The 25484-nt window shown below is 40.4% G+C and overlaps 1 protein-coding gene across 2 annotated transcripts in view; it reads left to right on the plus strand.

Annotated features, from left to right (window-relative positions):
* The window catches only part of CUNH5orf22 (chromosome unknown C5orf22 homolog), a 49692-nt gene that overhangs the window by 10661 nt on the left and 13547 nt on the right, over nt 1-25484 (plus strand). Inside the window, exons 4-9 of one of the 2 annotated variants that reach the window (XM_061449279.1) lie at nt 2039-2495; nt 4822-4884; nt 11380-11501; nt 12388-12454; nt 13061-13200; nt 14576-15635. In XM_061449279.1, coding sequence (XP_061305263.1) covers nt 2039-2495; nt 4822-4884; nt 11380-11501; nt 12388-12454; nt 13061-13200; nt 14576-14708 — 982 coding nt within the window. In that variant the 3' untranslated portion in view covers nt 14709-15635. Of the gene's footprint in view, nt 1-2038; nt 2496-4821; nt 4885-11379; nt 11502-12387; nt 12455-13060; nt 13201-14575; nt 15636-25484 lie in introns of those variants that run through there. The other variant, XM_061449280.1, reaches the window with a different exon arrangement.

Genomic DNA, 25484 nt, shown 5'->3' on the forward strand with positions numbered 1-25484 from the left:
CCCTTCAGGGTGTGCTTACGTGGTTAAATGCACTAGGACTGACTGACCCTTGAAGTTCAGAGATTTGTGTTCAGTAAAATTATAGCAAAACACTGGACAGAAGATGAAAGACAGCTTTTATTTCATTTTCTAAATAGAACCTAAATGTACCAGTCAGGACAAAGTTTGTCATCTTTATTGTGACAAAACTGGGCATCTGGGTATTTAATGCATGTAAAGTTTTCTTTTTTTTTTTTTAGGGGATGGGAATGGGAAAAAGCAGTTCAGCTTCTGTCTGTTTAGTCTTTGATCTTGCTAGCAAAATTTTTGTTTGGTATCATCCATGATTCTATTTTTCTGGTGTGGGCTTGGGTTTTTTTTGTTTGTTTTCTTGATTTTTTTTTTTTTTGGTTTTGAAGTCAGACTACTAGTTAAGCACTGAATCATGTACACAGGCAGGTGGTGAATTCTCCATTCTTTGATAAAGTCAAAGCTCCCCTGGACTAGGCCCTGGGCAGCCTCATGTATCTTTGAAGTTAATTCTGCTTTGATCAGATGATTGACTAGAGACTTCCAGATGTCTCTTCCAGTCTTAGTCAATCTGTGATTCAAGTGCCGATCAGAGACCTGTGGGATTCGTGCAGTCCATGGCAATTTCACATGTGCCATATTCGCTGAATTATGATTTTGTACAGCTTGAACGGGCATGTACAAATAGTGTTTTTTTACCAGTGTTTTGGAATAAATCTTTTGAAGCAAGTTTAACAGAAGAAAGCAGAAAAATGCTTTGGTTTACCACCTTAAATAAAACACTAAAGCTCTACAATTCTGAATCTGAGGTCTAAAATAAACATAAATAATAAGACAAAAATAGTGCTTTCAATTACATTTAACCAGGAGAACTAGCACACATGTAGAAATACTTCATGATGGCTGCATAGATCTCCCACAGATCCTGTGGTCACCATAGCAGTCTTGAAAACAACATTTTAAGATGCCTTTTGAAGATGGTCAGGTACCTCTTCTTTAGGTTCTAGGCTTACAAAAATCATGAAGGAAGAAAGATAAAGAGTCCTCAGAAATACTAACTTCCTAAAAGTTTTGTTGGCAACAAGTGGCTGGATAGGCAATAGATATTCTCATTTTAGCAAGCTCAGGATAATCCAGCCATGAGACACTGGGGAACTAAGCTTCAAATTTCTGCTGCTTAAGAAATTATTTGTCTTTGTTTATTGATAGTGATACTTAGTAATCAAATGAGGCTTTAACACGAGTGAGCAGAAGTTCATGCTTCTTCTTAAGCTTATTTTTAAAACTGAATTTATGATGCTTGAAGCTTAATGCACTGAAATGTGGCTTGAAAATGTAGGTTCTTTCATTTTTCACTGTAAGCAGACATTTTTAACATTGCTGCTTTTGTTTGTTTGGGTGATTGTTTTTTTTTAATTAAGTGGATTCCATTGATACGTATCTATTCACTCTCAAGTTACCAGCTTCCCCCACTTAGACTATGGAATCTTATTGGTGGTAAAAAAATGTTAAGTGCTACCTATTAAATCAAAATTCATAATATTTTACTAAATCACTATCAGTGGCTTTCAGGGTACTTCTCAAACACAACTAACAGAATTTTCCTTAAAAATTAGGACCAACACAATCCAACACAAAATATCATAGCTTTGAAATGTTGTATGCTTTATATTGACAGTATCTTGTTAAATTCTGGATTGTGTCTTTAAAATGCAATTCAATGGCAAATTAATCTTAGCAGCACATAATGTAGAATCTTTTCTTTATTCATTAAAACCTTGCAGGGCTATCATAAAAAATATAGAGTGATATTTTAATATATTTATTCAGCAATAAAGAAGTAGAAGTAGAAAAACCTTCAACTTAAAAGCCTGCAGACTAAAATAAATAATTTTGTGTGCACAGTTTTATTGCTTTTGTTACCCATCAAACATCTATTTGTTCTTCTCAGTAGCCGTAAAGTGTACACGTTTTTTTTCCCAGCTCTTTGTAAAGATGTATATTAACTGTGAGGTTTTGTCAATTGTAGGGTAACAGGTACAGATAATTACTTTTTAAGTGATGGTCTTTATGTCCCTGCTGATCAGCTGGAAAACCAGAAGCCTTTGAATTTACACGTCATTCTCATCAATCCTACTGAAGCATCAAACAACTGGGAAGAAAATGGTGAAGTAGCATCTGCTAAGAGACTGAAGCTAAATACAGATGACACAGCAAGCACTGCTTCTGCCTCTTCATCAGTGGCTCCTAACCTTGATTACAGCACCACAAATGTGAAGAAAAAGGAAGTGCAAAATACAAGTGCCCTGAACAAGACAGAAACCTTAGAGTGCTCAGCTTCAAGCTCTCTCAGAAACAGTGAAAGCCCGATAAGGAATGTTGTTAAAGATGTTTGCCAAGTACTGAAGAAAGGGGATGCGTATGTTTTAGACATTGACTTAGATTTTTTTTCAGTTAAAAATCCATTCAAAGAAATGTACACACAGGTAAGCATGACAATGGGGAGGCCTCACCATTCACAAAAGAGTAGCAGTCCTAGTGTTTGTGTCTATGGGGAAACTTTCATCTAAGCTAAATTAGCAGATCAGCTAATCATGATTCTGTGATTCATGGTAATATTTGAAGGAGAGATATTCTAAGGGAGTGTATGCTGCAAGAATTACAACAGCTTAATAGGGGTAGATCCTTATATTTGAAATCGGTATCAAGTGTATATTCAAGCTCAGAGGTATACAGAATGGCTTGCTTCTGCTTGTTGCTTGGGACATAAATTATGCTTGGGTTTCCAAAGGTAATGTTCCAAATACCCACAAGGTTTATCAGAGAGTGATGACAGATTGTATGATTTTTTACCTCCTACAGCATGCTATTGGCGAGCTTCTGTGTTTCAAAAGGAATGGTGGTGTTGATTATCCAAAGAGTAATAGCTTGTCCTGATGAGAAGCTGTTAATGCTCATTTCCTTTATCTGAAGTGCTGACTATAAGGATGAGCAAGCAGCTGTTGTCTCTGATGCCATCACTTAAATCTTAAGACTCTGCATTCTATTTCATTTATAACTTGGCTGCTCAGCAAAGGTAGGTCATCTGTATAGAGTCATAAATATATAGATCCTCAAAGGAGCAAAGCAGTTTGTAGGTTTTATAGAATCATAGAGTGGTTTGGGTTGGAAAGGATCTTAAGATCATCCAGTTCCAATCCCCCTGCCATGGGCAGGGACACCTTTTACTGGACCAAGCCGTTCAAAGCCCCATCCAGCCTGGCCTTGAGCACTGCCAGGGATGGAACATACAGAACTTCCTTGGGCAGCCTGTTCTAGTGCCTCACCATCCTCACAGTAAAGAAATTCTTCCTTATATCTACCCTGACCTTCCTCTGTTGAAGTTTTCTTGATGTGAACGGGATTTTTAGGAACTAACTAATCTGCCCTGAAAGTTGGGTGTGGCATTTAGGTTTACGAATTCTTCTGCAATATCCTTAATGGTTTTAGCATTTAAATCTAGTTTTTAACATTGTTTTAACTTCAGTCTATGCTAAAGAACATACAGCATCTTTGAGTTTCAACTGGGCTACTGCTTCCTTGTTCACCAGAAAAAGAAAATACAGTTTCCCTTGACTTCTGTTAGCTTCTGACATTAAGTATTTATGACTACAGTATCTTCAGACATTGTGTAGTGCCAGTTGTTCTGAATCGCATAGAGAAGTGTATAGGGAAAGCACCATGAGGGTCTTGCCATATAAGACAGTACCCCTCTTAGGGCTTGAAATACATTCTGAATAAAATAATGGAGGAGTTTTGGGAGGAGGGTTTGGTTTGTTTTTTTTTTTAAGGGGGTGGGGGGTTTGGTTCATGTTCTTTTAGGGGGGTGGGTGTTTTGGTTCTATTGCCTTTTTTGTTTGTTTGTTTCGTGTTATGATAGTTTCCCAGTCCTAGGAGCCACTTTTGGAAGTGGACTTGCGCAGAGCACCCTGTGTATCTTTTTTATATAATGATTTCATTTGTAGTTCATATTTCTTAACTATGTTCCTCCTATTCTAAGTTGCAAAAATTCCATTCTCAAAAAATTTCCCAGGTTAACACTTGAAATGTGAGCATCCAAGGAAAAGCTAAAAACCAAATATAGTGCACCATTCCAGAAAAGTATTGTGTTCCGCACCAAAAAAAAAGACTAAAATCCAAAATGTTGTCCTAAAGATGCTTTGTATTTCTATAAATGTTGAATAGTCTACCTTTCCTTTCTACCTCTGCTCTGAAAAGTTGAGTGTTCACCTTTTTAATGCTGTTAAATAACAAGATCTGTTTATCCTTGATTAATTAAACTTGAATATGATCAAGGAGTAGGGCTGACAACCCCCTGTAATAGTTTAGGTGTGAACTTGTTGTCCAACTACCCTGAAGCCTTTACCTGTCCTGTTTTCCTTTATGACCATAACTCTCCGGTTGGTTTTGTCTGCCTAATTCTGCCATCTCAGTTTTACTCAGCATCTCATTGGGACCTTAGTTCAGCAGCATGTATGATTAATTTCAGAGATTTTTAAACTATCATATTGTAATACTTAGTTTTTAAAGTTGTGGTTTTGAAGTCAGGTTTGAAGTTAAACAATTGCAAAATGTTTAGCTGAGGCCATGAAGTATTTTTTCTCAAGCCTTACCACCTCTTCCTCACCTGCATTTATAGAGCGCTATCTGCAATACCAGAGTAGAGGAATGATCTTGGTGATCAAATTATTTTTTTTGAAGAAGGAAGGCTTTTAAGGTTTTGTTTCTTATTTGAAGAGTCTAATTTTTTGCCTCTTTTTTTCTTTTTTAAAGACAGAATATGAGCTTTTGCAAGAGTTGTACAGTTTCAAGAAGCCTCATAGAAATGCGACAGAGGTATGGTATTTCCTTGTTGGATGTTTGAGGGTATGATTCTTTTTACGTTTACCCAATAACAATGAGTTACAAGAAGGAAGGAACCTGTGAAAGGTGCTTAATGAAGTGGCCTTGATTTAAGCTATGCAGCAGGCTGAATGCTAATTAGCAGCAACTTAGGAATTCTTTCTTATTAAACATTTTGGTTAAACATGTGAATTGCAGAAATATTTAGCATGAGTGTGAAAATTAATTTCTGTAAACAAGTGGTAATTGACAAGGAAGAAATGAAAACATAGTAAGTCATTTGCAGTCTTGTTCTTTTTATGTCTCAACAGAGCATTGCTTTGGTGAGGCTTTGGTTTGGTTTTGGTGGTTTGTTTTTTTCTGTTTGTTCCTCCACCCACCTTTCCCCTTCCCTGCCCTAGTTGCTGTTCCTTGATATTCAGAGCTGTGCTCAATGTCTTAACACTGCCTAACTAGTATTTTTATAGAATCATAGCATGGTTTCATAGAATCATGGAATCTAGTTCCAACCCTTCTGCCATGGGCAGGGACACCTTTCACTAGCCCATGTTGCTCAAAGTCCCATCCAGCCTGGCCTTTTTGGTTTTTGGTTGGTGTTGGTTGGTTGGTTTGGGGCTTTTTGTGTGTTTCTTTGTTTTATTTTATTTTCAAACCTATTTATATGTGGAAAGGAAGTTGTTGCACTCTGTAATGTATTATTCGTTTTATGTGTTGTGTGCTTCTGAATCATGGAAATGTAAGTCTGCTGTAGCTGCCAAAATAGTTGTTTAGCCCTGAATTCAAATCATGGAGACAGCCATATTAATAGTCACTACACCAAGTAGTTTCTAAACAAGATCTTGTCTTTGCTTTCATAATCTCATCCTAACATTATTACGGGGAGATTCAACATGCATAATTATCACAGATAAATGAAACTTAATTAATGTGTGTATAAAGAAATTGAGATTGAGATATATGGAAGATTGTCAAATTGATTTTCACATTTCATAGTGAATCAGCAATAAACCTATTTAAAAGGTAGTTAAACATAAAAATGATAAACGTTTGTGATTTAAGTGCTGAGTATGATTTCAGGACATAAGTTATTTATAAAAACCAATAAATGTATAGGAGACAACTAAAATGGTTAGCAGTGAGTAGTGGATAGGTATAGAACTGAGCAAGTCAAGACTAGATTCATGGATGGGTTTATAGTGAGATAGTCAATTAAAGGGTTTGAAGGTAGAAAGTGTGTGAGCTTTGTGTTTTTCAAAGGTTCAGAAAATATCCTAGATATCTAGTCTCTTAAAATCTGGTTTTGTAGTTCAATGTACATTTCTGTCATACTATAAGATAATAATGTATTGTTTGGTTTTGGTTGGTCGGTTGGTTTTGCGTATTATGTACTATAGAGAGGGATCAGACATGTCTATAAGGTTAGTTACTGGTGATGTATAGAAAAGTATCTTATTCATACCCCAGAATAGGATCATAAATCTGTAGTTCATGAAGAGTTGATGCCTTCAACTATTCTTAAAGATTAGCCCCAGTTGACTGGCCAAAAGAAGCAGCATCTATTATATGATGTAGCCAGCAGACTCTGAAGAGGGAATTGTTATAGAATAGAGTCACAGAATGGTTAGGGTTGGAAAGGACCTTTAGATCATCTAGTTGCAACCCCCCTGCCATGGGCAGGGACACCTCACACTAAACCATCTCACCCAAGGCTTCATCCAACCTGGTCTTGAACACTGCCAGGGACGGGGCATTCCCAGCCTCCCTTGGCAACCTATTCCAGTGCCTCACCACCCTAACAGGACAGAATTTTCTCCTTATATCTAATCTAAACTTCCCTTGTTTAAGTTTGAACCCGTTACCCCTTGTCCTGTCCCTACAGTCCCTAATGAAGGGTCCCTCCCCAGAATCCTTGTGGGCCCCCTTCAGATACTGGAAGGCTGCTAGGAGGTGTCCACGCAGCCTTCTCTTCTCCAGGCTGAACAGCCCCAACTATCTCAGCCTATCTTCATACGGGAGGTGCTCCAGCCCCTGATCATCCTCGTGGCCCTCCTCTGGACTTGTTCCAACAGTTCCATGTCCTTTTTATGTTGAGGACACCAGAACTGCACACAATACTCCAAGTGAGGTCTCACGAGAGCAGAGTAGAGGGGCAGGATCACCTCCTTCGACCTGCTGGTCACGCTCCTTTTGATGCAGCCCAGGATACAGTTGGCTTTCTGGGCTGTGAGGACACACTGCCAGCTCATGTTCATTTTCTCATCGACCAGCACCCCCAAGTCCTTCTCCGCAGGGCTGTTCTCAATCTCTTCTCTGCCCAGTCTGTAGCTGTGCCTGGGATTGCCCCGACCCAGGTGTAGGACCTTGCACTTGGCATGGTTAAACTTCATGAGGTTGACATCAGCCCACCTCACAAGCATGTCAAGGTCCCTCTGGACGACATTCCTTCCCTCCAGCATATCAACCGAACCACACAGCTTGGTGTCATCGGCAAACTTGCTGAGGGTGCACCAAATCGCACTGTCCAGGTCACTGACAAAGATGTTGAACAGGACTGGTCCCAACAACAATCCCTGAGGGACGCCACTCATTACTGGTCTCCAGCTGGACATTGAGTCATTGACCACAGTCTTGCGTGCTGCCCTCCAGCCAGTTCTTTATCCACCAAGTGGTCCATCCATCAAATTGATGTCGCTTCAATTTAGAGACAAGGATGTCGTGTGGGACAGTGTCGAACACTATACACAAGTCCAGGTAGATGACATCAACTGCTCTACCCCTGTCCATCAGTTCCGTAGCCCCATCATAGAAGGCCACCAAATTGGTCAGGCAGGATTTCCCCTTAGTGAAGCCATGCTGGCTGTCACCAAGCACCTTGATGATTTTCATGTGCCTTAGCATGCCATCTAGGAGAATCTGCTCCAAGATTTTGCCAGGCACAGAGGTGAGACTGACTGGTCTATAATTCCCTGGGTCATCAATTTTCCCCTTCTTGAAAATGGGGGTTATATTTCCCTTTTTCCTGTCATTGGGAACTTCACCTGACTGCCATGATTTTTCAAATATGATTCACAGTGGCTTAGCAACTTCCATTTGCCAGCTCTTTCAGGACCCTCGGATGGATTTCATCAGGTCCCATGGATTTGTGGACATTCAGATTTTTAAGATGGTCTCGAACCAGTTCCTCTCCTACAGTGGGCCCAAGGTCTTCATTCTCACAGTCCGTGCGTCTACCTTCCAAGACTTGGGTGGTTTGGTCAGAGCATTTGCCAGTGAAGACCAAGGCAAAGAAGTCATTCAGAACCTCAGCCTTCTCCAAATCCTGTGTAGCCAGTTCTCCCGAGAGCTTCCTGAGGGGGCCTACATTCTCCCTTGTCTGTTTTTTATTTGCTATGTACCTGTAGAATCCCTTCCTGTTATCCTTAACATCCCTAGCCAAGTTTAATTCTAACTGGGCCTTGGCTTTCCGAACCTGGTCCCTAGCTTCCCAGACAACATTCCTGTACTCTTCCCATGCCAGCTGTCCTTGCTTCCACATTTTATAAGCCTCCTTTTTCATTTGAATTTTCCTCAGCAGCTCCTTATCCATCCAAGGAGGTCTCCTGGCCCTCCTGCTGCACTTCCTTCTGGTTGGGATGCAGCACTCCTGAGCTTGTAGCAGGTGATCCTTGAATATCAACCAAGAGTCTTGGGTCCCCCTGCCCTCTAGGGCTGTATCCCATGGAACCTTACTAAGCAGGTTCCTGAAGAGGCCAAAGTCTGCTCTTTTGAAGTCCAGCACAGTGAGCTTGCTGCACGCTCTTCTCACTGTCCTGAAGATGTCGTATTTGACCATCTCATGATCGCTACATCCAAGGCTGCCCTGGAGTGTCACATTTCCAACGAGCCCTTCCCTGTTGGTGAGCACGAGGTCAGGCATGGCACCTCTCCTTGCCGGCTCCTCTATTACTTGCCGAAGGAAGTTGTCAATCGAGGAACCTCCTGGATTGCTTGTGCCGGGCCGTACCCTCCTTCCAACAGATATCAGGGTGGTTGAAGTCTCCCATGAGAACAAGGGCCTGTGAGCGTGAGGCTTTTCCTATCTGTCTGTAGAGTGCTTCATCCGCAGGTTCTCCTTGATCAGGTGGTCTGTAACAGATCCCCACAGTAATGTCCTCCATTGCTGTCCTCCCTTTAACCCTGACCCACAAACTCTCTGTTGACTGCTCACCTGTCCCCAGACAGAGTTCCATACTCTCCAGCCTATCCCTAACATAAAGGGCAACTCCCCCTCCCTGCCTGCCGGACCTGTCTTTCCTAAGGAGCCTGTAATCTTCCATTCCAACACTCCAGTCATAGGAGCCATCCCACCACGTTTCTGCGATGCCTATTAAATCATACCCCCGTAGACGTGCAAACATCTCCAGTTCCTCTTGTTTGTTTCTCATGCTGTGAGTGTTTGTATAGAGGCATCTGAGCTGAGCTCCAAATGAAGCCGGCTCATTGGCTGGAGCGGCTGGGATATCTCTACATTGCTCTGAGCATTTATTGTATGTGCTGGCAACTGGCTGGGTGTGTTGGGATGGAATGATGCCCTCCTCCCCCAACACATCTAGTTTAAAGCCTCCTTGACCAGTCTGGCAAGCCTCCTGCCAAAACTGCTCTTTCCCTCAGACGAGCTCCACCACCCCCCAGTAGCCCTGGCCTACAAACTTGGGTCCCGTGTTCAAGACAGCCAAACCCCTGACTATGGCACAACCCTTTTAACCATTTATTAACCTGAGCAATCCTCCTAGCCTTTTTAGGTCCTCCCCTGTATCCTGGAGAATTGACTAAAAGTCTATCTGAGCTCCAGAGCCCCTAACCACCTCTCCCAGGGCTCTGTAGTCCTTCTTTATGTTCTCCAGGCTACTACCATCTATATCCCTAGCACCCACATGTATCACCAGAAGTGGGTAATAGTCAGTGGGACTTACTAGAGCAGGCAGCCTCTGTGCAACATCCCTCATCCATGCCCCTGGTAGGCATCACACCTCCCTTGAGACGGGGTCAGGCCGACAGAAGGGTGCCTTTGTTCCTTTCAAAGTAGAGTCCCCTACTACTACGACCCACTGCTTTTTCCTGGCAGCACCAGTAGAGATCTTCTTTACCAGTGCATCAGTCAGTTGTTTCTGGTGGGAGTGAGTTTCCTCATTAGCCCCCTGCAGGATAGCAGAGTGGTTTTGCCTGGGGACAACAGATTTAGGAGGAAGCCCCTTGCTTTTAATAGTCCTCTTCCTCCTTTTTTTGTTGTGTTTTTTTTTTTGTCACTAATTCCCAGCTTCCTGTGTTAACGGCCTCCTTCTTTCCTCCATGAGCTAGAGGGGACGCTTGAGGCCCCTGCACAGTTTGGGCCAGGTGCAAGCATTCCTGCTTCCTCTCAGCTTCCCTGACATCTCGCAGCCTATTGACAGCATCCCGCAGCTCAGCCCCTGCTGCAGGAGGACCTCCACCAGGGAGCCCCGAGTGCAGCCCTGCCCATTGTGCACCCTCCCCTCACCAGACCAGTGCAGGCACCCTCTATACCCTGAGCTCTGCACTGCAGCCTCCCCTCTCATCGGCTCTGTCTGGGTGCCTACGCTGGCCACCGCCGGGGCAACCAGAGCAGAGCTCCCAGACCGGGACCCAGTCATATGACGAGTGCTCACCATCCCGCTCGCCTGCCCGCACAAACTGCCTCGACCCACTCTGTTCACCGCACTCCCTCTACTGTTCTATTCCAGTGTGCTCTTTAATAATTTTTACACCCTGATACATTTTTTTATACCAAATGCTAAGTATTGCTTTTCATTTGATGTTATATAGGATCTTTTTCTGCAAATGTTTGCATATACAACTGTATTCATGTATGTAGCTTCACTTCAAGAAGAATGTCTCTTTATGTGTTCTGAACTTTTTAAGGGCATAAACCTTTGCAGAATCAGAGCAATAACTGACATTAATATAATTCCATGTATTTTCAGGCACACAGAGCTGATACAACCTCAAAGCATCAAATAATTTGTTTTGTTGTGTTTTCCTTTTTTTTCCCTGAAAATGCTTTTTATTTAGTAATAGTCTTCTTTTTTTTTACCTAAAAAATTAAATTCTCCTTTCATTAGAAAAATGTAAAGGTTGTACTCATCTGAGCATTTAAGTGCTATAGAAACAAATTCAGTAATTACTTGTATACAGTTTCTTAGCTCTCTGTTGTATTCTTCCAGAATTTAGCTGTGGCTTTTTATTGGGGTTTTTTATTTATTTATTTTTGTGGGAAAGACAGAGCCAATGCAGGTGTTTAATTCTGAAGGTTATGAAGGCTTCTTCAGGTATTTGTTCTTATTCACTTGAAAAGATGTTCTGTAGTAATGAATCAGTTTTTTCTGATGCCCTACTTCCAGTAGATCAGTAATTTCAGAATTTAAATCATAGGGTAAGCCATGACATTCTTACCTCTTTTTTTCCTAACATACTTTTATATGTGCTTACATAAAGGAGGGCTTGCTGGATTGTGTTGAAAACCGTGTTCATCAGCTAGAAGATCTGGAAGCAGCATTTGCAGATTTGTGTGACAGTGATGATGAAGAAACCGTACAGAAGTGGGCTTCATATCCTGGGTAAGAGATTTCTAAATGTCTTAAAATCTAAACAGTACTTTGGGAACTGAATTTTTTCCCACCACTTTGCTAACAGAAAAGGAGAGAGGCTGGATAGGATCTATGCAAGGCTACCATTTTTCCTTTAGAGGAGAGTCAAAACAAAAGAAAAAGCAGTCTGTTGTCTTCAGTGTCATGGTAAGCTTTCCAAGATCAGCCTTGTAAAGCTTCATGCAAGTTCTGTTGCCTGTGGAGGGAGGCATGTTTGGTGACTAAAAATTTAGTGATTTGTGTGAAGCAGAGCTCTCAAAAAAGCACCAAACTATGGAGGCTATAGTGAAAGACTTCAACGGGATTCACAAAGGTTCTGCTTTCTTTGGAAAAATGTAAGTGGATGAAAGGCTGCACCTGAGTGACAGTGTTCACAGAGTGTCTCAGAAGCATCCAACATGCTTTTAAACTAAGTATTTTCAATTTAAAAGAAACAACAAAAGTCCGAGCTTTCCGTTCATAGGAAAATCACACATTTTCCCCATCAAATGCAGCTGTTACTGCCAGACCTGTGTTACAGTGACCGCAAGCATTTTGTATCAAGTTCATGTGACTTGTGAGTTACAACAGCTTCTCTGCAGGTCTGTGTTAAAAGAAGTACAAAGAGGCCTTGCCAGAGGCAGTTATGAATATAAGGGCTTTCAGAAAAAAAAAACCAAAACTGGTGAGACATTACAATAGTACTGATAATTTTCGTTTTTCTCAGGTGCCAGATGACAGAGGGGCAAAGTTCATTTTCATATCCTAAGCCAAATCCTTTCTTCCTTTTTTTTTTTCATCCCTCTCTTTTACACTTAAGGTAATTATATGTCTCCAGCTGTTTCTCTAAGAAGTTTTGGTTTTGTTTTAACTCCAGAATGAAGCCACTTGTTCAACTAGTTCACAGTTTGAAAACCAGGATGGAAAGCCCAGACTATGAAATGGTAGGTGACTAGGTAAAAGACCAGAAAGTAGACACATTTCAAAAGTGTAGCTTCAAAAGGGAGGGAAAAGATCATGCTTCATGTAAAGCTTGCTTTTTGATTCATTTTCACATTGAATTTGTGAGATTTTGGTAGTTTTCCTTTTTTTATACGTCTTGTTACTTAGGCCAGCTTTTCTATTTCAGGCTTCTAAAATTCTAGTATTCTTGTTTATATTTAGAGGACATTAATGTGATCTCTCAGGACTGTGACATCTCAGACTGCTTCCTGTGAAGATGATTTCATTTTACCAGAGTGTGTTGATATACCTTATAGAACTTAAGTTACCTGTTTGTAAAAGATCAGACCTGTCAGTTTCAAGGACTGCAGCGTACTCTGAATGCGTAGGAGAAGTCCAGTGTACTGAAGATAATGAAGCAATCAATATAACCTCTGAATTTTATTCTTTTTCTTTAAAGAACAGGTTGGGGAAAAAAAACAGCTCTTATTGCCTGGAGAGTAAGTTACCTACTAGGCTAGGGATGTTATTTTAGAGGCTTTCTGCACACATAAGCTACATCAGTAATTCATCATCAGAAATTGGATCTCTGTTTAATTTACATGTAGGTTCATCAGGCTGGTCTGACCTGTGATTATATGGAGCTTCCTCACCATGTTAGCACTGAAGAGGAGATCGAAGGCCTCATAAAATCCATTAAAGTTCTGCTAAAAGATATGCCGAAGCCCACGCTTGTGACAATTGCTCGGTAAGACTATATAGACACTTCTACTTTAAAACTCTCAGACTGTGCTTACATAGCTAAATGATTTTAGCAATATAGCAATGGTTGGCACGTCTTATATTCTGTCTTAAAATGTAAACCTTACAGTGTAGTGAAAATTAATATCTGATAAAGTTGTCAATTTGACATAAAGCATTGACAGTATATGCACAGCTAAGGGAAGGTTCTGTTCTGACAGCCAATTTTACTGGGATTTAGAATAGCTAGCACAGATTGCAGAAGCAGTAAAAACATATGATGACTTAATCAGCTTCAACACAGGCTGTACAAAGCCTGTGATGAGGCCTTGAGTGTGCTGAGATTGGTAGCTGTCGCTGAGGTTCATACTTCTCCACTACTTGTATTGTGCTAGTTAGAGCAAAGCTAGCTTGGGCAAGCTTGCATGGGTTGAAATCACACATTCTTTTTTCTATTGCTTGAGGGCTTACTGTACTAGAGATAGGTTTTTTGGTTTTGCCAAAATTTCTAATGGAAGTGGCTTTCATCTGTTAGGCTGAAAGAAATTTATATTCTAGAAAGCTCTAGTAAAGCTTTATGTGGGGTAAAAGTTTTGCTTTTATTTGGGAGAAAAGGATGGAGTTTGAGGCCAGGGACCTGGGATAACTAGGGATCTGTCCTGGGAAAACTTAATTTGAAGACAACAGTGTATCTGCTAACAAATTGTTGTAATTTAATCACTTAAAAAATAGTAAGTGTGCCCTTAAAGGAAAGTCAGCAATAGCAGAAGCTGACATGAAATTGTTCTTGTCAACAAGATTTAATATGACTAACACCTGCAATAAAAGAAAGCTGTATTTCCTGTGCCGGCTGCATGGTTATCATCCACTCTTGCAGGGAAAGCAGAATCATTTATGTAGGTCTTGACAGACATAAAACCCAAGAAATGTCAGCTCTGTTTTTTTGCTGTTTGCAGTTCATTAATAGATACTGTAAATAATGTTATATCCCAAGGATTGTGAAGATTTTTTTTTCCAAGTTTTCCTACCTATTTTGCTAATAGCATTTGAATTTTTTGATCTTAACTTTTCACCAGTCCTTTAATACATCATTTGCTTTAACTTTGACTGCCAGCATGTTCTGTGTCGGAGTGAGGAAGAGAGTAGAGTTGGAAGGATGAATAAGTCACATTCCTGCTCTGCCACAGACTTTATATTAAACTTGCAAATGGTTACCACTGAAAGTATTGAGGAGGAGCTCTATGCTTTGAAGGGATACTGCAAGGCAGAACTCATCACAGTTTGAAAGTAGCTTCAGCTTTGATGAAGAACATTAGAAGAATACAAAATGTGGTCATGGTGGTGATACCTGTACTCATGCTTTTTTCAATTCCTTGTTACAGATCAAGTTTGGATGACTATTGCCCTTCAGAGCAGGTTGACATCATTCAAGAGAAGGTTCTCGATTTACTGGGTTCAGTGTATGGCACTCTTGATGTGCACTTAGATTACTCAAGCATCTCATCTTCTGTGTGACTTTTCTTCATGTATTGCCCTCTAATGCAATGGATTAATTTAAATTGCATATTACCTGTGGTTGCAAGTGGGAAAATGCTGTTATTTCAGCAGGTGGCACTAGAACCCAAGCTGACCCAGAGCCAGGTTTGAGTCAGATTGCTTTTTCCAAGTTAGCTGCATCTGAACTGGCTCTGTTCAGATTAGTTCTGTGGTTATTATTTTTACTGTCTTGCTTCTATAAACTGGTTCAAGAGAAACTGGTTTTGTCCATAAAATGTATTTTGTCACCTGATTTCCTTAAGTGTCTGTAAAAAAAAAAAAAATTATTATATATAACTTAAAATAATTTATTTTCTGTAATTAAACTTTTTTGATGGAGTTTGGTAACAGACATGTTCCTGCCGCACTGTACCTTTTAAAACATTACCTCAATAATGCCATAAGACATTAGGTTTGCGTAGCGATACTTCTTAACTGCTGTGCCTGAGATGATCAGGCATCCGCCTCTCATTTTTCTAGAGCAGCTTATGGCTTCTGCCCCTTCTATAGCATTTCATTTGTATTTATACTCTGTTGCATTAATATTGTCTTATTTTGCCTTAGAGGATTCCTTTGGTGACTAATATAATGTACAGATACGGGTTTGGTATTTTCATTTTTGCATATTTTTGAGGGTAAAAAATATGAGTGGAAGTGAATGCTGTTATCTGTTGAATCCTGTAAGAAGTTAAATTGATGGTTACTTCAGAAACAAAGATTTAGCTTTACTGAAGTCAGCAGTAAAACCTTCTGTAGCAGGTTCTAGAGAAAACTGCCACTTGCAGAGAGAGAACAAAACCATACAGGATTTATTCGGGAATGATACTAAAATGGGAAAGACAAAATACCGCCTAAATTATTGTCTTCTATTATGAATAAATTTTGCTTGTAATTTCTTCTGATGTAGTTAAGTTCATTTGCTAATAGAGATTTTGTGCACTTTTACATTTTTTTTAAACTTTTGCTGTAGATATGACAATATTATAGATTGTAAATATATAATTATTTTAAAACATTTCTCCCAGTAGAATAAATTCCATGACCATGGACCCATTTTCTTTGTGCTTACGTATTCGTACCAAGGCATGGCTAGCCTTGGATCCAAGATCCTTAATACTTCATTAATAGGCATACACTGCATACAGAAACTAAGTGGAGTCAGATCACATACTGCTTGTGTACATTTTGTTTCTTTAAAGTAAAAGATGCTCTTTGCTGGAGTTTGAGTAGGGTTATAGAAAACCAAAAAAACACTGTTGGATCAAAGGTGTGAGGTGTACTCCTACGCTGCAGAGAATCTCAAAGCCAGGCTGGATGGGGCTTTGGGCAACCTGCTCTAGTGAAAGGTGTCCCTGCCCATGACAGGAGAGTTGGAATTGGATGAGATTTTTAAGGTCTCTTCCAACCCATACCATTCTGTGATTCTATGAATTATGTTAGCCCCATAAAGAGGAGAGTGCAGGGTCTGATGGCACAATTCTGCCTGGCTAACCGATACCCTATTCCATGTCACAAACCAGAGTACCTGCAGCACATCAGCATGTATCGGGTGCAGGTGCCCAAGTGCTGTCAGCACCAGCAGCAGTGAGGCGCTGCCCAGGCATCCCGTGTGCGGAGCAGACAGTGCTGCCTGGTGCCAGACACAGCCGGTCCTACGGCTCCAAAGGCCCCACCGCAGGGCAGAGCTGAGCCCCTCAGCCACGGGCACCTTGGGGAAAAGCCTGGGTAAGGAAGGGCAAACGGTGCCCGGCAGCCAGGGCTGAGGGATCCAACTGGGAGATCCCCTAGCATGGATTGAGCTGCATTCCCTGCCTGTGTGTCTCTGCTCGCATGCTACTGCGGGAATCCTCTGGTTGGCAAGGTAATGAAAATAAATTTACTCTGCTTTTCATCTGTGGCTTTGTCGTTCTGGACCCATACACACAGGTTCACTATGGTTCTGTAGAATTAAAGGAGCAACATGAATTGTCTATGTGTTAGCCAAATTATTTAAGAAATCTTCCTTTCAGGCACAGCTTTTGTTCATGAATGTTGAATTAGTATCATTTGAAATCTATGACTAACGCACGGTGTGCAGTATTTTCCAGAAAATGTCAGTCTTAGATAATTACAAAGATATTAATTCCTACAGTTCAAGGACATTTGCAGGGTCGTTTTTCACCTTGGCAAAGGTAATAAACCAGAAACAGGTATCTCTGTTTATTGATTATGCTGGATAGGGTTTATTTATTTGACTGCATATACAGATCCTCCGTTACCTGTGCCTACATCAATTTCCTCTCAGCTTATTTCAATACCTATTATGCAGAGCAAGATAGCAAAACTGTTAAGTTAACACCTCTAATCAGTGCTGTAAGGATGGGACGTGAAGGCCCATTAGAAATAAACACGCTATAGGGATGCTGGGGAGGGACTCTTCATTAGGGACTGTAGTGATAGGACAAGAGGTAACGGGTTAAAACTTAAACAGGGGAAGTTTAGCTTGGATATAAGGAGGAAATTCGTTCCTGTTAGGGTGGTGAGGCATTGGAATAGGTTGCCCAGGGAGGTTGTGAATGCTCCATCCCTGGCGGTGTTCAAGACGAGGTGATACAGTTTAGTGTGAGGTGTCCCTGCCCATGGCAGGGGGGGTTGGAAGTAGATGATCTTAAGGTCCTTTCCAACCGTAACGATTCTATGATTCTATGATATTGGCGCAGCAGTGAGACAGCAGCTTTGCATTGTTGCTTGTAGCTGGATGTCCCTGTCAGTTCTCCTTCCTGCAGCAGTGCTGGAGAATGAGGATGCCCACTTTGGAGGGCATTTAGAAATATTCCTCAGCAGCAGAGGTATGCAGAGCTATCTGAATTGTGGCTCAGGTTCCGAGATGGACCATCAGCCTGAGGATCTTGGTACAAACTGAAACTATCATGCATTTGTGTGCAATATGAAATAATGTCTTGATCGAGATACATACTGAGGAGCTACTATCTTCCCTGTGCATCACCAGCTCTCCACCCCAGCCGCACTGGAGTTTTCCTGCTTGTCACAGTGGAATGAAAAGAGGTTTTTTTCTCAGGAAAAATGGACAGGGATGAGCCAGATGACTGAGTTACTGCACCTTCTGTTATCATTTCTTTCCCTTATTGTAGGCTTCCTGTCTCTGGTAGCTCTGTCTTCCCCTGCACTAGGAGTTGAGCTCTCTAGTCAGGGACAGAGCTGGAATGTGGGGTTGAAGAGTCAGCTGCATAAACATTTTCCTTCTGCTGCTGTTATTGAGGAAGAAAATTGTGCTTCAGCAAGGTCAATCTAGTGGGAAGAGACCTGTTTCTAGGAGACCCAGAATAAGGGTCTTGTCTCCTTACGCCTCCAGACGGCTTTGCCTGTGATAGCCCCTTCCGGCCTGCCTGATCTGGTTCCCATAAGTGCCGCAAACCTTTTATGTGTCCTATCCACTCTCAGGAGGGAAGACAAAAGAGTTTTCTGCTGGCAGCTTTCAGTGTCTGTCGCAGGAAGAACTCTGTCCCCACAGCAGAGATGCAGTTCCCATGTCCTAGTGCAGATAGGAAGTCACGGACCCAGCAAGCCAAATCCCAGCTCCTGCCTTGACACTGACCTCCTCCCTCACCCTCATCAGCTTGAGATCTGTCTCAGGAGAGAGGCAGTCTGGCCACATACACAGTGAGCACAGGTAGACATCCTGACACCATTGCAAAGGCAAATTAATTCTTTGCCTTTCTTTCAGTCTGTGAGCCCCTGGCTGCCCCACTTCTCTGTCACAAGCACAGCTCATGAAGGTCCTGGATCTCTCTGCCAGTGCTCAGCCTTATAGCAGTTCCCACCTCCATCCTCTCTAAGATAAGGGAACTCTCTTCTGCAAGGAAAAGCTACTGTTAACTATCTCCCCAAACATTCAAGAAACGGCTTTGGTCTGAATTTTCATCTAGTTCTGTTTTGGGTGTTTTCACAGATTAATTTCAATTCACTTTGAACATACATAATTTCAAATATTTGGGATATTTAGTCCTCTCAAGGAAGGAGCCACCTCACTGGAGAGATGCAATCATTCCAACCTTCCCTCGCTAAATGCTAGTTATGTATTTTCAGCAGTTTCCATAAATGTCCAAATGGTTTTGCACATCTGCCACGGAGACCTGCACTGTCTACTAGGGAGCTTTCCTATGGCATTGCTTCCCTTTAGCTGAATCGTTAGCCTATAATTTTACTCAAGGCCCTTGGCAAAACAAAGAAAAATAATATTACGTTTGTGTTTGGTTTCCACTATGTTACAGAATGGGGTCCATTATGTGCAAACTTAGGGCTGAACCTCCTAAACCAGGCCTAACACATGCCCATCCCTCACCTGCTCTAATTGATATTAAGTCTTAGATTTATTCTATCAGTGTCAGGCAAGAAACATCTCACAGCAGTGTTACTAGTATAAAGTTGAGATAATGTGCTGACTGTCACTGTACTATGTTCTGTTCCCATGTTTATGTCCTTTGTACTCTGCTTGCTGCCCAGCATCTCTTCCACCTATTATTATTATTGCTATAAACATGTTTGGGAAAACACAGATTTAACAGTACTCCAGGGTGCATGAAAGCTTTCTGGAACGCTGCCCCACACAAGGTGATCCTTCCCTGCTGCTTGATTTCAGTGAGCTCTGAAAGCTAATGTCCAAAGTAATTAAAATGCCTTGAATTGATGCATTGATCACTTCAATGCTTCAGAACCTGCCTTGGGGCTTTCTTTTTACTTCAGCTGTATTTACCTTTTCACTTAAGGTAGTACAGGTCACCAGCTACCCAATTCCAGTTAACATTGAATTTCTGCTATCATCTGTGTAATTCCAACTGCCCAAAATCGAATGCCTCCTTGCTTCTAGCAGCCTATTGTTCTCTGAGCCCCTTTCTCCCTTGCCTTCAGGCTAGCCATTAAACTGGGAGGTGGCTGGTCCTTCTCAGTCAGTACACAGGGCTAATTCTTCATGTAAAAGCAACTCTGTTATGATAAATCTCTGTCCTTCCTCACACCCTGAACATGGTAAAAGAAAAGACAACTTTTTTTTTTTTTTAAGTATGACATTTTGCAAATCCTGTAGCTAAAACCAGATCTTGGGTGGATTCTGCTTCCATGCCTCTAAGCGCTATTTCATTTCAAGTAGATAGGAGACTGCTCTCAATTAGCTCATTAAAACTCCTCAGAAGCGCAAATCAACACTAGGGCATTAGTGACTTCTGTTTCCCAAGTAGTCCAAAAGTTTAAATGCAGGCAACAATATCACGTCAGAGATTCACCTACAGGATTTTTTGTTTCCTTATTTACAAATTGCAAGAAGAACAGAAATATGTTTGTAAAATATATATCATATGCTACAGTTTTTATAGGGTGCTTGGCACCAAAAGAAGCAAATTCCTCAGTCTCTATAAAAGACATACTGTTCTTTGATAAAATGAAATCTGTGAGTCAAAATTCCTGCCTTTGAAGAGGATGCTCTTCCTTCTTTTCTAACAAGTCACTTCATGTATCATTAGACAGTCCAGAAGAATAGAAGAAGTTCCTTTTTTTTCCTTTGTAGCTCAGATTTCAAGGAGGCAAGCAATCCCAGCAACAAAACCTCTGTTCCTTCCCCTCTCACCTGCTCATCTTTTTTTTGCTTCCTTCGCATTGGTTCTCTTCTCTTTTTTTCTAAGCCTTTAATTCAGTTGATATTTTATGACTCTAGAGAAGTCATTCATGACTTACTCTGCAAAACATCTTTTTTATTTGTCTGCCTTTGTATTAATCAGTTATAAAGCTTCTTTCATTCAATTCACGCAAGAGGAGAAGTTGCTCCTACTGCCTTGAATTTCCAGGCTCTTTCTTTTGCCTGGGTTCTTTGTTACTGGAGGAAAGGCTGGTGTGCTGCAGCTGAGAGCTGTGTCCAACATTCAGCCTTAAAAAAACATGAGGCACAAGACACCTCTGAGCCCTGAATGCCATAGTATTAAATATCCTACTTTAAGTCACAACCCTGTGCACAATACAGACTAAGTAAGACTCAAATCATCCAACTATAATCCTTATTAAAGGAAGGGTATCTACTTATACAGTTGTGCTGCTTAAGCCCTTTGCCAAAATGGCCTCATAATTAGGTCCATCAGCTGGAAAGGGGGATTGGTCACTGAACAAAGTGCCTGGGACTGGCTGCATGGAGAAGAAACAAAGCACTATAACACTGCTGGGGTTAGGGTTTATTATATTTACTAAAACACTGCTGGGGTTAGGGTTTATATTAGTGGGGACAACCTCCCACTAATATATTTATTTTTGGTGCTGCTTGTGATTCTTCAGGTGTCTGAGGAAGCCCTGGTAAATACCCAACACACGTCAATAACCTCTTAAACAGTGATAGGAAACAGAAGAGAAGCTAATCACGGTTATTTTTAAGAGGAAATTCCAAATATAAATGTGCTGTACTGTCCACTTCTTTTGTGTCCTTTGTCCTTCCTTACCCTGCCAACAATGCTCCCTCCATTTCCATTTCTCCCATTTGTGTTTTGATGTTGGAATTTTGATGCCTAGTTTTATAACTCATGGTTGGTAAATATTGGTCCAATCATTATAAAAAAATCTTCCTCTCTTTTGATTCACTGGCAATAATGAAACTTCATCATTTTTATCTGTAATTTTACTAGTTTGTGAAAATTTTGCCGATTTGTTAAAAAACTGTTCATGTTTTTAATTTGCTTCAATGTGAAAAATGAAGTTTTTAAAAATTGAAAAGGTTTAATGAAAATATAAGCATCTTCCAACTTACATATTTAAAAAGGAAAATATATTTTTCTGATAAAAAAAAACCAAAACAAAGTGACTGTAGCTAAAATCAAGAAAAATACTGTCAACCAGGATGCTAAAATACCATCTATAGCATTTATGGGTTGGTGATTTATTGTACCTAATTTCTTCTGTAGTTTTTCTTCCAGAAGCAGTCCTTGTCATATTTTATGTCCCGTTATGTAATGTGAAAGAAAAAAAGTTCATTTAAAAATCCACCACGGTGGTCTGCAAGTCACAGTGACTTCCAAGTCTGCTTCCAAGACCCTCCTTTTAGTGACGTCCATAGTTCCACAGGAGTAATCAATAAAATTGATGCAGGGGCTTTAGCAGATAGATTAATTATTGTAAATAATTTATTTACTACATTTAGCTTTCTCCCCTCTTAAAAAAAAACAGAACCTTCTTCTGGATTTTGCAGATTGGTTTATTTGCTTTTTTGCATGAATGAAAGATGTCTTTACAAAATGTTTGGGTTTTACACTATAGAGTTTATTTATTCACAATTATATTTATGTATTTTTTTTCCTGATAGCTTTGTTCCTTTGCCTGTGCACATATCTTAGCTTTGATGATTTTCAAATTAGGCCAGTATTTACTTGTTTCCAACAGAAAGTTATTTTATCATGTGATTATGAGCATCCTATGTTCAGCTTCCTACATAGGTAAAAAAACAAAGTGATCATTGTATTGATCACACTTTGCAACATGGCATATAAAGAGTCACTTAATATTTGATTTAATTTGTAAATATAAGACATGTATAAATGGTATACATCATCAATGAGTCTTGAGATTTACCCACAGAAAACATTACATAGAGTTACAAACAGCCTGTTGGTCTCCGGTCTTAGAAGAACTTGTAGCTAAATTCTGTAGCAGAATCTGAACAGTACAATCCCTTATATGTTCATTAGTGCATGCTTATAACTGTACGCACAGTTATAACCTGTAATTATGCAGTGTGTAGCAGTTCATGTTTTATTAAGACTTTAGACATGCATCACTCTAATCAACCTACACTTTATTGAGCCTTCTCAATCACCATGAGTTTTCCACTGAGTAAAGGAGAAGGAATTCTTTTCCCGTCATTTGTCATATTTGTTACTGCAGAATTTTTATCTTCCTGATCCTATGTGTATTTCTGATTGACCGGTGAAAACAGGAATTAGTAAGTTGTTATTGAAAGGGTGACTGTTAGTATATGAAGTGCCTTTGACATTATCTCAAATGTTTTTTCTCTGAGAGTTCTCCCTGTGCCCAGCAAAGCTAATACTGTGGCTATCTTTTGAAGGTATAGTTTTGATTTTCAGAATTACTTATTTCCTAAGGATGGAACAGCATTAGATATCAGCTGTCTGCTGCTAAAGGTCAAGTTGTACATATATTTTCAAACAGTGATAGCTAGAAAGAGGGGAAAACTTTTTTCTTCTTCAAAGAAAAGAATGTAACATACAAGGAAAATAATGTATTTTTTGTATTTGCCACATTTGGAAAATTGATCTTCCAGCTGCAAACCATAAACCTGAGAAGAAATTTATGGACAAAACAGTTTTCTTACCAGCACTTTGTAATAAGCTATCAAGCAAAAGGAGCTAGATTACCACTTTAAACCCTAACCATTATGTCGATAGAGGACAGAGAAACAATTTTGCCAAGAGTAGAGGTGGAGAAGTTCTCAAAATGTGTAACCTACTAAAGAAATGAGACATCTATCACCACAGTGTGGAAGTTACTGTTGTCCTCCACCTTTCCTTTCCCCCAAATAAGTGCCAATTATGTTGATCTTCTTAAAGCAAACTACAGACAGACTGGAAGGAGACATGAAAAATGGTTCCAGTGAGGCAGCAGCATGAGCCCATTCTTTATTAGATTCTAGAGAGTGCATGTGTTCACCTACGTACACATTTCTGGACCCCCCCAGCGGTGAAGAGAGGTCTGGTACCCGCTCAGTCTCTCTGACACATTGGCAACACACAGAAGACATCACTGCCAAAGAAAGAAGCCTCCTTAGTTCTGGTTGATCTGAATCTCTCTGGTCTTCACCCAGCCTGCTATGGTCTGGGCTAAAGCTATCTACCCCAGGAGTCTCCTCTTGTGCATCTAGAGTCAAACACATCCAGTATGGACACAACCATGAGAAACAATGCAGTAGTCGAAGATGAAGAGAAAACTGATGGTTCAGCAAACCAGAGGTTTGTTGGGACCAAAGACAGCTCCAGAACAGCTGCAGAAGGAAAACACAGTTAAAATCAAGTTCAGTAACTCAGGGTGCAATAGATACAGCTGCTCTTTGCACCACAGTTTGCCCAAGATAAGAAACCTCTGTGCAGCACTGAGCCTGGGAGAAAGACAGAGGCTATGATGACATCTACTGGTTTTGGAGATTTTTCTAACAACAGGAAAGGGGGATGCTAGAAGCAAATGTGAGCTCTTACACAGTGTTTTCCAGGTAATCTGAAACTGATGAGTTTTATGTTGCTGGAGGTTGAGTAGAAATTGCCTGACAGTCCAAGGAGAATCAGGAAAGTAACAGCAGCATCAAAGCCAAAAATACCTAAATTAACCATTTACTGCAAACTGTAGTTATTCCCTTTTCTGTGGGTTAAAGGAAAGTTATAACAATTTTGATCCTTTTGAAAGTTGAGCCCTTTTGGTACTTTAGAAGGCTTTTTATTGGAAAATAAAACAGCTGCTAAAGGTTGTCTCACTTCCTCATTCTGAAAAGTGAATCCCGGGACCTCGAGACATTTAAAAGGTCTGGACATTATCTCCTATAAAAATTTAGTAATCAGTAATAAATGTGTACAGCAGATTTCATTCCTGCTAGTTTTTAAGTGCATACCCAGACACAAGACTCAGGGGATAATCACAAAAATTATACACTCTTTTTTTAATTAGTTCGTTCTTTTTTTTTCTCCTGGAGTATTTAATTGCTGCAGCAGCTTATCATAGGTCTTTACTGAGGGGTGTTCTTTCAGTCACCTGGAAGGTTCTAGATCTGTCAATAAAATTACATCATTTGGTCTTATACAGTCAAATAATTCTTTGTTGTAAGAAAATGAAAGGCTTTTGTGCATAGCTTAATGCTTCATTTAATTTTACTTGCAGAGCTCAGTGTGCCATTTAGAGATGTCAAGTTATTTGGTAATTCTGATCTTTAAATTGCCTGCCGTAAGGGCAACAGTTTTCCCCAACTCAGTGTAACTAGTTATAACTCTTTTACATAAAGGAGATAGAAAGAATGCTGGGGATGATGACAGATGTTTAAAAGGAGATGCCACAAGCTCTACTTCTACTAGGAAAATGATACGATTTGAGGAGCCAGTGACTCCAGAGGGTGAATCGGTAGCTGTAATGAGTCACAAGTGGTGTTTAGTGGCTCTGGCAGATGGTAGCTGGTGAAGAGACTGTGTGACATGGTGAGAAAAGAAAAGCAGAAGAAGGTGAAGAAGCTGTGAGGTGGGTCTGGAGAGCTGCTTGAAAGTCAGGCTGTATTGGAAAGTGGTCTGCGATGTGCATATTTATAACAAATAGGGACTAGGCATTACTGGGTTTATTCTCTTTAATCAACTAGTGGGTGAGAGAAGACCTGAAACTAGAGAGATTAACTGGAGGGTGGCTTTGGGAAGCATACCTGGGGTTGGTTGTGTGTACATGGGGAACAGTATTTCCTGAAAAATTGGATCATTAAAACTATAGGTAGTGTTTTTAGTGAGACAGTAAAAACACAGTTTTTAGTTTCAGAGTTTTAGAGTGAGACATGGAGTTACCCTCTGCTTATGAAAAGAACCCTACTCTATCAATTAAATTAGCTGGCGCTCCCAACTCTTTGCTGAATTTTATAGCTGAAACTAGAAGGGCTACCAAAATAACCAGGAGCAGCGCATACTGTTTAATCTTAGTAGCTTTAGGTAAACAGCATTGGTTCCCAAATGGATTTAAGCCAGTATCTCT

This window comes from Pezoporus flaviventris, unplaced genomic scaffold (assembly GCF_033815535.1).
Source record: "Pezoporus flaviventris isolate CSIRO_AGI_PZ_B2104156 unplaced genomic scaffold, CSIRO_AGI_Pfla_v1 ptg000007l, whole genome shotgun sequence".
Lineage (NCBI taxonomy): Eukaryota > Metazoa > Chordata > Aves > Psittaciformes > Psittacidae > Pezoporus > Pezoporus flaviventris.